The 14,640-nt window shown below is 40.8% G+C and overlaps 1 protein-coding gene across 3 annotated transcripts in view; it reads left to right on the forward strand.

Moving 5' to 3' along the window:
• PAPSS2 (3'-phosphoadenosine 5'-phosphosulfate synthase 2) overlaps positions 1–12,433 on the forward strand; it is a 53,915-nt gene extending 41,482 nt beyond the window's left edge. For 2 of the 3 annotated variants that reach the window (XM_018564991.1, XM_018564990.1), the window contains 6 exons: positions 224–265; positions 3,598–3,803; positions 7,313–7,448; positions 8,631–8,899; positions 11,262–11,491; positions 12,131–12,433. In XM_018564991.1, the coding sequence (XP_018420493.1) occupies positions 224–265; positions 3,598–3,803; positions 7,313–7,448; positions 8,631–8,899; positions 11,262–11,491; positions 12,131–12,272 (1,025 nt within the window). In that variant the 3' untranslated portion in view covers positions 12,273–12,433. The remainder of the gene's footprint in view (positions 1–223; positions 266–3,597; positions 3,804–7,312; positions 7,449–8,630; positions 8,900–11,261; positions 11,492–12,130) is intronic. The other variant, XM_018564992.1, reaches the window with a different exon arrangement.
• Positions 12,434–14,640: the final 2,207 nt, after the last annotated feature.

The following is a 14,640-nucleotide window of genomic DNA, read 5'->3' on the forward strand; positions in this document are numbered from 1 at the left end:
TATATATATATACACATATAAGAAATATCCCAAAATGCGCACTTGCTGTAAATACCCTATAGGAAAACGATGTCATGTCCTATAGGTATATAAAATCATTTGACCAGTGGCACTAGGTTTGGCATTTTCTGACACTCTCCTGGCTAATGAATACGATTTCTGAATAGATTTATACAGTGTAAAGTAGCTGCATTGTGACTTCTTAAACTGCACTTTTCTTTAGATGCGAAGCATAACTCAGATTTATCATTCACAAAGTCTTTTGGTGAGTTTACTCTGTTTAGCAGGTTTTGGACCTAATCATACGCAGCTGCTCAAATTGCCTCGATCTATGTGAACATATTTTTTATTGACTTAATTTGGCCTGGTAAGTAAGCATGTGGCCAATGGAATCTTGTGAGTTGCACTTGTAGATGAGAGCTACACTTGAAAACAAAAATATGTCAACCTTTAGAAAAAGCACTTTCTATAACTGCAACCCACTTATTGCTGACCAATCTGTGATACTTTGTAATATATAATTATTAATAATTTTGTATTTGTGATCTCTTAATTTCCAGACTATTAACTGCACCAGTATTGGGTTGGTATATTACTTGTATCCCATTGGCTTGGGTTAGTAAAAGTAACTGGAGTTTAGTCCCTTATCTTCAAAGCAGGCTTGAATCCCCTGGTTGTTGGGAAGTAACTCCTGTTTTTTTTACTGGCACTTTAATTACCAAGCCTTTATAACTTAAAGGAAACCTGTCATCACTGTTAAAGTGACACTAAATTCAGGAGTTAAATCTTTAATACATTCAAGCACCTTAACTATTAACAAAAAGGTATCTTATTTGTGTATCACTCAGCTGTAGATCCTCAATTCATCTCTTAATAGGTGCTGACGCTGTCCTTCCTTCTGGAGGGTGGCTACTTTTGTTCTCATGCTCGAACTGCCTTCCCGATTAGCGAAGAGGCTGTCTCCATGCTTCCTCGTGACGAGGGAGCACGAAGCCAGGTTTCTGGCCAATCAAGAAGCCGAGGCGTGGGTAATGACTCGCCGTCCGGCTTCCTTATTGGCCAGAGTCCCGACCAATCAGGAAGCTAGGCGGCAAGTCATTACACGCTGCCCGGCTTCCCGATTGGCCGGTAAGCCAGCTCCATGCTTCAGTGGTCCAAAAACACACCCTTCATCATCGGGGCTTGGTGGCAGAAATCATGTATGTGGATTAAAGTCTCTCCAGCTTAAAATTTGTATTGAGCTGTGATGGGAACGCTTCTGGCTTGTCCGCAAGTGGTTTGGAAGAGACTTTAATCCACATGCATGATTTTTCTCACCACACCCTGAGGACGGGGGTGTTTTTGGACCCCTGAAAGGCAATGGCTATTCTACTCGACTGTCCCCTGACCCTTGTGGAATAAAGTTGTATCTGGACTATTTTAATTGGTGTGGTTCTTCAATTCCTACATCTACAGTACTGTGTTCACTGTTAAGCCAAGGATAATCTATCCATTCGTCAGATTACACATATTCACTTTACTTCACCTTTATTAGATGACAAAAACAAATAATCACACAGGTCCACTTCTCTTTCCACTTCCAAATATTTGCACCAGGTAGTGAGAGTAAATCTGTGTAATGGAGCCCCTGATAGCAGTTAAATCTGATAAGCTCTAACCCTTCCTCACTCTAACCAAACTTAAAAAAAAAGGAAGGTCAACTCTTGAAAGAATGAGTGCTGAGGAGGCTCTAATCAGTGATAACACTTATTGCGAATATTCATCTCCTCGTATATAAAAGCAAAGCACTGGTGACAGGATCCCTTTAAGAGAGCAAGAATGGTAATTCAATTTCAAACATCATTTTTATTGGAATCTATTTACCATCCCTGTGCTGTTTTTTAATTGTGATTCACCATATAAAAAAATGTCTATAGCAAGCAAAGGTTGGTGTCTCTAATTAAGTCTGATTAAATTGCAGCAGCCTTTTGTTGGCTATAGACCAGGAATTCAATCTGTGTTCCAAATGAAAACTAATTTGTCCTCCAATAATATTTCTAGAGAGATTTGTAGTGTGTGGTTTGCAGGCTAAACATGTAGGGGAAAGGCATATTACCTATAGTGCCAACTTAGTCAAAGGCACTCCCTGTGTTATTATTATTGCGGTGAATGTGCACAAATACGAAGCCACCCTAGTAACCACACACTATAAAGGTTACACAGTGATTTATAATCGCTTACTGCTCATACGTAAATGGCAATATCAATGATAAGCTATTGATTTGTGTCTTGTTCATTGTTTTTTACGTTTCTCAATTGGAGGACTTCCAGCATTAGCTCTTCTCTCCAGCCATATTGTTTCTGGTCTACTCCTTTCATTCATTGGATTTCAGTTCTTTGCACCATGAAGGGTTAGCATCACAAGTGGGGGTTACCCAGGGCGGTCTGCATGCTCACTCCTCCAGACTGACACCCACCCATTACGACCTATTGATATTTGCATAACAGCACCCAGGAGCCAGACTGCTGTTAAACGGCTAAAGGGCTCTTGAGAAAAGTACTAAGGCAGGGTGCTGTGCTGTTTTCAGGAAACATTATACAGCACCCTAATGGCCCCTCCCACCAGCCATGATCTGTCTTCATTACATACCTTATTTCAGACCCAGTGACATTATCACCAGATCTCTGTGCTTCTTTATGCAATGGAAACAGAAAGGTTTTATTTAATAATTACATTAGCATGTTGATGAAGTAAAAGGAGGAACCAGGGAAGGCCAAATATAAGCAGATTAGATTCAGCTTTAAATTGTTGCCTGGAAATACTCTTTAGCTTGGCTTTATTTGTGCTATGTGTAATCAAAGTAAGCCCCTAATAATTCTACCTATAGGGACCTATATGACTTGGTATAAGAATATTACCAGTAGGCCCTCATACTTCCTATAGCCCAGGAATGTTATGGTTTGTGCTCTGCTGTAAGCCATCTCCTTGATAAAAGGTATAAGAATATTACTAGTAGACCCTCATACTTCCTATATAACAGGAATGTAATGGTTTGAGCTCTGCTGTAAGCCATCTCCTTGAGGAAAGGTGTAAGAATATTACCAGTAGACCCTCATACTTCCTACAGCCCGGGAATGTATTGGTTTGAGCTCTGCTGCAAGCCATCTCCTTGATGAAAGGTGTAAGAATATTACCAGTAGGCCCTCATACTTCCTATAGCCCGGTAATGTATTGGTTTGAGCTCTGCTGCAAGCCATCTCCTTGATGAAAGGTATAAGAATATCACCAGTAGGCCCTCATACTTCCTATAGCCCGGGAATGTAATGGCTTAAGCTCTGCTGTTAGTCATCTCATTGAAGAAAGGTGTAAGAATATCACCAGTAGTCCCTCATACTTCCTATAGCCCAGGAATGTAATGGTTTGAGCTCTGCTGTAAGCCATCTCCTTGGAAGAAAGGTTGAAGGTAATTCATTATAAGTGCTTAGATTTCAGGGAGTGTAGAGGAAAGGTGCACTTGTTTTCACTGATCACTTGGCTACTAAGAAACCCTTCTTCACTTTCTGAATTTCCCCTCACATCTCCTCTTACTTGTATTAACTGGACAATTGTACTTTTAGGGGGCATAATCAACTTGAGTATTCCGATTGTGCTGCCTGTATCTAAGGAAGACAAGGAAAAACTAAATGGAGTTAAAGCACTCGCCCTGTCATATGAAGGACGGAGAGTGGCAATTCTGAGGAATCCAGAGTTCTTTGAGCACAGAAAAGAGGAGAGGTGTGCTCGCGTCTGGGGGACGACTTGTACTAAGCACCCTCATGTCAAAGTAAGTTTGTTGTTTTTATTATTTTAATACCTTCAGATGTGAACAGTGGTGTTATTTTCTGTACATATCTAGAGGGTTATAAACAGAAGGAAACATTAAAGAACAGCTATAAGGAAATATTAAAACCCGCCCTTTAGTCTAGCTATGCATTTATTCCAAAATTAATTTATGTATTTTAAACACTGATTATATAAACTAGGGATGCTCAGATACCAGTACAAGTACATATACTTTTCCAGCTCCAAGACTAAACTAGACAAACATTCAAAAGTTATTAGGCAGCTGTCATTTGTAAGGGGCATAGGGAGCTCCTGGGATTTGTGCATCTCTGTTTTAATGTGTGATTTTTTTTTTTTTTATAACCATATATGAGGTGCACCGATACCATTTTTTTCAAGTACAAGTACTGATACTTGTCCAAGTACTCACAGATACAAGTACTGATACATTTTTGTTGTCATGTGACAGTTTTTCTAAAACAATACAGACTAATGATTTCAGGACAGTGGTGGAGCGCCAGAGCTAGGTCCCAGCTGCAACCCTGGTAGTTCTCATGAAAATGCCAAGTATCTGCACTGGTATCTGAACATCCCTAATTTAAACCTCTCTTGTGGCTTATTAGTCTAACTTCAGCCAAAAACTTGAGAGGCGGCTTCACACCCGTTGTCACTCCTGGGCGCAGGTTTCTGCACAGACATGCATGCAGTACAGCTGTGTATGTCCGTGGGAATGAGGTATAAAGGAAGTCAGTCGCAGAGTAAAACAACCGTGCGAGAAGGCTTTGATAGAAGCTCATGCAAGCTTCATGGAGGCCCTGAGGTGGTGAAGTTAAACAAACATATTAAGCCACTGACCTGCAAGAAATATGTAGCACAAGTAGAGAACCCGCTGCTTCCATTAAAACGTTCTTAAGCTGGCCATACACCTTACAACCATCGCACGACTTTCGTTGTGCGATGGTTGTAAGCTAATTAAAATCTCGTACGATCTGCCCATCTTGGACAGGCAGATCGTACTTGTGATCATCACAAGCCCGTACTTGTGACATCACAAAGTCAAAGTTGGCAAGATCGATTGCGGTGGAAAATCAGATCACTTTTTAAATTGTCATTGTTCCTCTGTTAAGGATCAATTTTAACTGGGTTGCTCAATAATCTGTATTAAAACTGTCACTTTGTTGCTCAGTTTTGACTTCCAAACCTAATTCTTGTGGCTGATCAAACTCATGGGTGGTAGATTGTTTATTTCCTGGCAGTAACTTGCCATCATATCTGATTCCCAGTGTCTCAAAAGTGGTTCTTCATTGACTTTGAATTGCTATGTGTATTGCCAGCTTAAAGGATGACCAGGGTGATAGTATTTTCGTGAGGATCCCTTCAATGGCAACCTCTGTATTCCTTTCATGTTGTTTCATGTGTTCTTTTAATTCATTGACCTAATTTCACTGTCAGTATATAAAGTTTTGTAGTAATGGCTCATGATGCAAATGTGCTCTAAAGCATCAACAGTTAATCAAATGTAGGCATTTATCTCCCTGGAGCTCTAAGGCATGTTACACAGTTTATGTTGTGTGTGAAAGCATTGTGTAATAAGACCCAAGTGTCACATCAATGCATCCAGCTTGTCTGCCCAGTTCCCACACTACGAACAGCAGCAGCTTATCACACAAGAACCTGAATACTTTGTTATGGGTTCAAATATTGGAAAATCACTATGAACTGAGTATAAACAATCAATATTACTGTCAATCTATACAAGTGACTCTAGTTGTGCACTTATACACACACTGTTTATAATGGTTTATAGAGAGAAACCAGGTTTTGTACTGGTCTGAACTGAATATGCGCTGCATATCTTTCACATTCTAGCTTTCCTTTGGTTAAAGCAAACCCTATGCTTTGCCAATTCAGAGCATAATAACAGTTGTGCATTGTACCCCTCGTCTCCAGTATATGCTTACCTTTCTTTCACTCCACCGCCACTCTGATGAGCACCAGGAGATGAAGATAATATGAAGAAGCAAATCGTAGTTTACCCAGGACTTTGTTTGCATTTACGAGTTGAACAGAGAGGTGAGGAAGTGAAAGAAAGAAAGTATATGCTGCTAGGAAGCGCTAACCTGAGGTACCCATACACCTTCTGATTTCCGAACAATAATTGGCCAGTTTATGGGAAGTCAGCGATCACAATTGCTGTACAACTGGCCGAATTTTGTCTATCGGGCAGACTAGAAAACTTTTTTAAATCGTACGAAAAACAATGGACTAGTGGCGTTCTCATAGGTTAAAAAAAAGCGCAATGTGAACACTGCACATGCGCAAACGAAAATCTGTTCTGTCGATCAACAAAATTTGGTCAGCAAGTACTGATAACAAACGATAATCAAAATCCACTTTGGTCTGTGCATGATGGCCAGTCGTGGAAATCAAACGACGGCACCTTTACCTTTCTTGGGCAAATCACAGGTCTACTATAAAGAAAACTATCGTGGTTTATGGGTGATTTTACTTTTCTTTCACAATTTATAAAGTGGTGTTTTATGTATTTTTTTTAAAATGTAAGACAGGGTGTAACCATGACATTGATTTTGATGCGTATTCTCTGCTTTCTAAAGTAATATCCAAAAAGTGGCTCAACATAGCAACTAAATAATGGAAATATATACAAAACATTATACTTTCTGTTTCATAGAACTGTCATAGCTAAAATAGATTTGGAATATCCCCATATGCTCATGTCTGCTTGTAGCAACGCATAGGGCATTGCTACAACCAGAACTAAGGGGTCATGTGTAGGTCTTTGAATGCAGTGCGGCATTGTGAAAATCCAATGATTGGAGAAGTTTTTTTATTTATTTTTTTAAGATATAATTATGGAGAGGTGAGTGGTGTTAACCAACCAGGTCACCCCATCTACCCTCCCAACAATTTGGTGGAATCTTCATATAATAAAAATGTACATAGCATAAAAGGAACTGCAGATGCTTTCCCCTATTTTGTATTCTGCCTGTTATACTTCTCAAATAGAAGATTGAATATATTTTATGTATAGCCATCAAAACAATAACATACATTGCATGAATATTGATTTATTCAGCCTGAACAACCTCATGCAGCAGAGTGAGAACATAAAGGATCTATAATGAAAACAGTAAACGGCAGGAGTGACAGCCCCTGACCAAAAGAGCTTATAATCCAAAAAGAGGAGAACTAGATAAAAGAGATAAGGCAGCAAAAGTGTTTTGGAATGAAGGTGATCAGGGAAAGAAAGCAATGTTAGAGATATAGTCTATGAAAGGTTTTTATGCCTTTATGTTGATTCATCGACACCTCTGTTGTTGTAGATTCTTTAATTTATATATGTAAAATCATACTTGTCCTCCAGAATTCATTGTCCAGCAACTAAAACAATATGCTGTGGACTAGATGTTAAAAATATTATGTGATTGTGTGCAAGTGCGTGTAGGCCAATAACAAAACTATATTCAAATGTTTGTTTTTACATTTCAGATGGTACTGGAAAGTGGAGATTGGTTGGTTGGTGGAGATCTGGAGGCCCTGGAAAGAATCAGATGGGAAGATGGTTTGGACCAATATCGTCTGACTCCTCTTGAGCTGAGACAAAAGGCTAAAGAAATGAATGCAGGTACACCAATGTTTTTGTAGATATTTACGAATACTCTTCTTATGTCATTGTAACTAGAGGTGCACCGAAATGTCAAAACCGAAATGAAACCGAAATAGAAAAAGCGATTGAGGACACAGAGTCCTCTATCTCCTTTTCTGCATCCCCTGTTGTTCCTGTTCATTCATAACTTGAAAACATGGTGTGTTTACTATAACTACAATTATGAATGAAGAGGTGATGTAGATCACTTCCCATTCATTCATAATTGAGGATATAGTGACCATACTCTGTCCTCAATTATGTACAAACACTCAGCGATCACTGAGTGCTTGTACCTGCTCTCCTTCCTGACACGCTGTCACAGGAGGTGGAGCGAGCGAAGCAGGGAGGAGAGCTCAGCCTGCTTTGATGGCGCTGGCTGTCTCCGCCCACACACTGCTCTGCTCGGCCACCTGTCACAGTTCCTCTCTTCCCCGCTGGGACACAGAGCAGCGGGGAGGAGAGAATCGATTGGATGCAGCGCTGTATTGGCCAGACCATGGCACTTTCGGCATTGTGTCGATATATCGGTGCATCCCTAATTGTAACAGCTTGTACAGTATTGGTTACTTTGTTTATTCTAGTGGTGATAAAACAATATTTGGGGGCTCTGCTAATCAGAGCAGAAAAGGCAGCACTTGAGATACTTGTTGCATCTAGCATAGTATGTCTAGCATGTCGAACTAAAGTTACCACTGTGTGTATTCTATGTAGTGAATAGCTGTTTTTATAGCTCTTAAAATATTACAGATTATGTCCTTATATTACCTTTCTTGCAGTGTTGTGAGGTGGACTATTCACTAATGGAGTTCAATGCTGCAGTTCTGTTTGTTCAGTGATAAACTAATCTAATCTGTAACTTTACTTTGGCGTTCCGTTGATTAACATGCCCTCATGTACCACCGAATCCAGTTTGCAGTACTGATCACAAACCTCAAGATTATTTAGTGAACAGTGCCAGGGGCAAAGTGCTATAATCCATGACAAGCCGCACAATATGGATTCTGATCAGTAGCCATTAGCTCTTTATTCTTTACACTGTTTTAATGAATATGGCTGATGGTCTTTTGAGCTAACATGATCGTAATTAATTTAAATAACGTAATTGGTTACAAATGTAAGCGATTAAATTACATTTTAATTTTTTTCCCCTTTCCTTAGATGCAGTCTTTGCTTTCCAGCTGCGTAACCCTGTCCATAACGGACATGCATTGCTGATGCAAGACACCAAGCGTCATCTGCTGGATAGGGGTTATAAGAGCCCTGTGCTTCTCTTACACCCTCTGGGAGGGTGGACCAAAGATGATGATGTTCCACTGGACTGGCGCATGAAACAGCATGCAGCTGTGCTGGAAGAAGCCGTTCTGGATCCCAAGTCAACCATTGTTGCCATTTTTCCGTCTCCAATGCTGTATGCAGGACCCACTGAGGTGAAATAAACCTTTTCTTTGTCTTATTATGCATAATTAATAAATTATATAAAAAAATAAAGTGAACATACTGTTGGACAGCAGTTTAGTGATGCTCTTGATCAGTACCTATAATTTAGGCTGCAGTGTGCTGCCCCAGCCTGATTTCTGCCCTCGCAATGGAACTAATAGTATCCACATTATCTGCCACCTGATCAACGTATTATGTGAGCAAGGGGGCTGGCATGGGATGCGGAGTCTTGTTTCATAGCAGCAAGCATTGCAGTACCGTGCAGGCAATCACACTGTGGGGTTGGTGGGAGGTGCATTTGCCTCCCACAGCAGAATTTGTAAAGCCGAAACCGTATTGTAAGCACATGGCGCTTGAATAGCTTCAGCCAGGGAACAACAGCTGTCGGTGGCAAGATTCCGCATCTGAATGTAAATACAGCGGGTAGCAGGCTGGCTATTGCACACACCCACTGCTTGCTGTGCCCACCTCCCAGCGTGGAGGAGAGAACTAGGGGATCCAACCAACTAATCGATAATGAGAATAGTTGAGACTATTCTCATTATCGATTTAGTAAGTTGCAGCCCTAGGTAGAACATCAGAATTGAAGTAATAAATGTAACTTTCCACAACTTCCTGGACTCCTAGTGTGCTTTGCATCTTTTTCTGTGCTGCTTGATGTTATGCAGCCTCGATTTCTCAAGACTACATATCCCTTCATGCATTGCTTTCAGCAAGCAGTGATGATGTTGCACTAAGGGAAGTTCAGATGTTGAGTTGTAGTTCAGACAGCAGGCTTAGAGTGACACAAGCAAGTGCATAACTTAAGACAAAATGTGTCCTGTCCGGAAAGAAACCCAAAAGCACAGTGGGTGCCGCACTGACAGCAGATGTCTCCGCTAACCATATGGAAATTCAGTAGAAAGTCACTCTCACTCCAAATGGATATTGGAATGTGAGTGTCTTTCTATTGAATTTCCACAAGCAAGTGCATATTCACAGGGCTGAATGACATTGTGTCAGTGCATTGAGGAAGTACATTCTCTGGGCATCTTCAATAGGTAAGTTTACAAATGTCTAGCTTGATATGGTTATAAGGGTTGGGATAGAACTTCAATATAGAAATACATATTTATTTTTATGTTTAAATGCCCCCCATCCTCATTATGAATAAGTTTTCAGGCATTGCAGAGTTGCACATTTACATATAGATAGGTAAAAGCACCCAAAGAATAACTTACTACTAACAGTCTATGATTTAAAGTAGGATTGCACAGATACCAAGTACAGTACTCGGTACAAGTACGAGTACATGTACCGATACTTTCGAGCTCCAAGACTACACTAGAGAAAAATAAAAAAATTAGGAGGCAACTGTCATTTGTAAGGAGCACACGGAGCTCCTGGGATTTGTACATCTCTGTTTTAATGTACGATTTTGTTTTTATAAATAAAGTGATGCACAGATACCAGTTTTGCGAGTACGAGTACTGGTACTTGCCGAGTACTTACAAGTACTTGTACTGATACATTTTTGTTTATTGTCATGTGGCAGTTTTTCTAAAACAATACAGACTAATGATTTCAGGAGAGTGGTGGAGTGCCAGAGCCAGGCCCCAGCTGCAACCGCTGCAACCCTGGTAGTTCTCATGAAAATGCCAAGTATCTGCACTGGTACTCGAAAAGTATCTGTGCATCCCTAATTTAAACTATAACGCCCCCCCCCAAGTGATATTTTAGTTATTGGTAAAGCCTGGTGGTCTGACTCAACCAAGCAGGAACTCCCCATAATGATCACAGCAGGGGTGCAGACCCAGGAAGATATGAGAATGTCATTTAGCTGTCTTGCATGTATTAAAAAAACTTAAATATCAGTTTTGTCTGACCCTTTTCATCAACATGGAAATGGTGATGTTTAGTAAACGTGCCTGTTTCATGGCTCTACCACTCTGATCTGTAAAGTTGGCCATATACTGTAATATTCTCTTCATTCATCCCGTTGGCTGATTGAAGAAAATATAAGATTCCTCCATCAATGCTTAAGAACATTGATCAAGGAATCTCCCGCTGTTTGCATTGCATTTTGACAGTGATTGCCAGGTGCTGCCAGGATAACCGAACAGAGCCGCTCCCTCATTGGCTGACAGCTCTGTTCATTCGAAGATTTTACAACCAGCTCCTTCCATCAGCTGATCGAGGGATGCCGGCTGAAATGGTGCCGACAGCGGCACCCAATGTGCAAATTTAAGCCGGTTCATCAAGAACCGGCCAAAATTCGTATAGCATATGGCCAGCTTAACACTACTTATGTATGTTCTGTATTCTAGAAAGATGCTTTTGTTTCATTATCTCTTATATCTCCCTCTGTTACAGGTTCAGTGGCACTGCAGAGCTCGTATGATCGCCGGATCCAACTTTTATATTGTGGGGAGAGATCCAGCCGGCATGCCTCATCCTGAAACTAAGGAGGACCTGTATGAGCCAACCCATGGGGGAAAAGTGCTCAGCATGGCACCAGGCTTGACCTCTGTAGAAATCATTCCCTTTAGAGTGGCAGCCTACAACGCCAAGACCCGAAGCATGGAATTCTACGATAAAGAAAGGTAAGAAAAAAAATGAAAATCACATCCTCATAGTTCGAGCCGACGTGTGACAATGAAACTATCACACGTCGGCTCAATAGATCAGGAAGTGAGCGAACACATACCATCACTCGCTCACTTCTCGATCCTGTCCCTGCAGCGAGTGGTGACTGTCAGTCACCGCTCCCCACAAGGATCCCCCCCCCTCCCCGATCCTCCAGCACTGAGAAGAGGAACGGGCGGGTACAGCTGGCTCTGCCTCTAGCTAGGCAGAGCCCACTATCTTTCACGCAGCTGGGTGGATCTCGACAATATTGTTGGGATCCATCCCGGCTGCGGCGGTCTCAGTATACTGCAAGCTGTAGCTCGCGATATACTGAGCTTTGGGTCATGGGTTGAGGTTAGTATCCCGTGTCCTCCCGTGACCCTTAAGAGAACGATGGGGAAAAACACCTACCCCATAGTTCTCTTATAAATACAGCAAATTGATGATGTGTGTCTTTAGCAAACCCAATATACACAAGACATGGGGACACAATTCTGCCAGCTTCCTGAAATATTAGAGATAAACCATTGTAATGACTGTCCAGTAACATCCCCTATTACATAACAGATTTCACTCACTTTCTTTCTGTACCTGACCCTTGTACTCCTTTCCAGGCACAATGAGTTTGACTTCATCTCTGGAACTCGGATGAGAAAACTGGCACGTGAAGGTGAAAACCCCCCCGATGGCTTTATGGCCCTCAAGGCCTGGAAAGTCCTGACGGACTATTATTGCTCTCTAGAAAAGAATTGTTGATTTGAACAAACTCCGGTGCAAATAATGTTTTAGTCTTAAGATTTTATGTTTTTTAGAACTGAATGTATGAAATCTATTCCTATGATAGTTAGTAAAAACACATAATTTTTATAGCTTCAAATACATTTCTTATCACTATTTTTATAGGTTAAATTGTTTCATTTAAAGAGTTAAACTTTCTAGTGCCCTTTAAATCCCCCCAGTGGATCACTAACACTGAGGATGAGTAGGTACATTTACATGTTTGTGCCATTTTTGATATTGCAGTAACTGGCATTTATGGATTTGCATCTATTTTTCAGTAATTAATTTTGTAAGATGCTGCAGATAGTGTTCAGAGAACTTGAATACAAAGGTTTGAGGGTTTTTTTGTAGCTTTGGACAAAGTTTGGAAGGGCTGCATCCTAAATCAGATGTTATTGCTGTGCATGACCTAAGAAGCATTATATTCAATGGAGATGCAGACCATAATAAAGCACTTTTATTTTTAGAAAAATGGAAAGAACATGTCCAATTTTGATTCCTGTTCTTAGTTAGATAGTTTCCCCTCACCTTTCTACATTCACCAGGACAGGAAGTGAGGTGAAAACTTCCTAATGGGACCACAGACAGTAATAAAAACCCAGCAGTGGTGCAACCCCTTCCCTGCTCTATCCAGATCTAAAAAGAAAAATAGCATGTTTGTACTGACCATAAAATCCTTTTCTTGGAGCCCATTAAGCGGCACAGGAATTTTTAGACTGCTGGGTTTACTGCGACCTACAGGAGAAACGGGCAGCCTAAAAATTTCTGTGTCCCTCAATGGACCATAATGAAAAAATGTTTTGTCTGTAGTTGGTTTTAATGTTATTCTTACAAAGTTAAACCTAACCGGTAAGGCCTCTCTGATATCTGTATTCAAGCACCTTATGAATAATGTAATTCAATGATCTATGGGATGCTTTCATTTTAGTATATATGAAAAATATTTCAATTGCTCCTTCCTTACACAAATAATCATGGCCATTGCTGGCACCACCATGATTCATCTTCTAACTAGTGACTTCACAGTGGAATCAGGAGTGATTTATAGAATGCATGGATTGGTGAATTCCAAAAATGTCTGGCTTGTCTTGCCTCTGCTCTGGAGAGGGGTTTAGAGGGGGTACACACAGTACTGTACAGTGGCTATAGATACAATTATTATAAACAATGTATGCCTTGGAACATGATTTCCTTGCCCAGTAGTCACACAACACTGATCACTGCAGCTGCCTGTGTAGACGTGGGTCATACTGCACATTCTATACCAATGATTGTCCCAAAAGACTAGGACATTTTTTTTATAAGAATGATCCATTGTGTAGCGAATTTAGCCAATCATTGTTATTGTCTGCACTTTCTCATGGTAGCCTTAGGTCCCTTGAAGACAGGCATTCAGATCAGGTCCACCTGACACTTCTTCAGCTGAATTGGATCGGAAGCCCAGTGTTTGTCTATATACAGCCAGATCTAAACGGATGTGCGTCCATTTACCCTCCGACTCTGTCCAGGTAAAGAAACAAACTGAACAGAGTTCCGTTTTGGCGTACCTGATCATGGTGGATCAGAGGTAATCTGATGTGATGGTCCGTTTACATCCTACTCCCCATACACCTAACATGGGTCTGATAAGTTCTGTTTGGAGGAAAAAACTGGACAGACATGGATGTTACAACGGTGACATCCATTCAGAACGGCTCCGATCAGTAGGAGATCCATGCACAGATCCCCTGCTAATCAGAACTGACAGGCGCCCATGTGAAAAGGTCCCAGCATGGACCAAGACTGTAAACCAGTACGTATGCTTCCAGCTCACTCATAAGATAACCACCTCATGTATTGCGTGAGTACAACCATATGAGCTGACTGGATGTCAGCTGCTGAAAATGCACAGCTGAATAAAAGCAAATAGGCACTCTAGATTTCTGCCTTGTAGGCACTGATTGTAAATGTAAAGGGAGGATCATCAAAGGGTGTGATTTCCATTCACAGATGATCTGACCTTATATTTATGGCTACCTTATGGGAATTGCTTTCAACATGTACTTTAGTAAGGCAACTGGTTTCTTCAAATAATCTGATATTTGGGAAATGAAACACTGTAAAACATATCATATACAAACAAATCTCTCATCAGCTTCAAATAATCAGAACTCTGCTTTTTGTACATTGCCATTACAAGGCTCGGGAACCATCAACTTTTCCTGAGTTGGATCTGCATAGAAGTGTACTGCTGTATCTGAACAGATGTAAACTTGGCTGGATTCTGACATGCGCCTTCTTACCACCTTTTGTTTAAAAATGGGTAAGAGTCAGAGCCCAATAGGACAGCACAATGTATGCACGG

Source organism: Nanorana parkeri, unplaced genomic scaffold (genome assembly GCF_000935625.1).
Source record: "Nanorana parkeri isolate BGI_ZX_2015 unplaced genomic scaffold, ASM93562v1 scaffold804, whole genome shotgun sequence".
NCBI lineage: Eukaryota > Metazoa > Chordata > Amphibia > Anura > Dicroglossidae > Nanorana > Nanorana parkeri.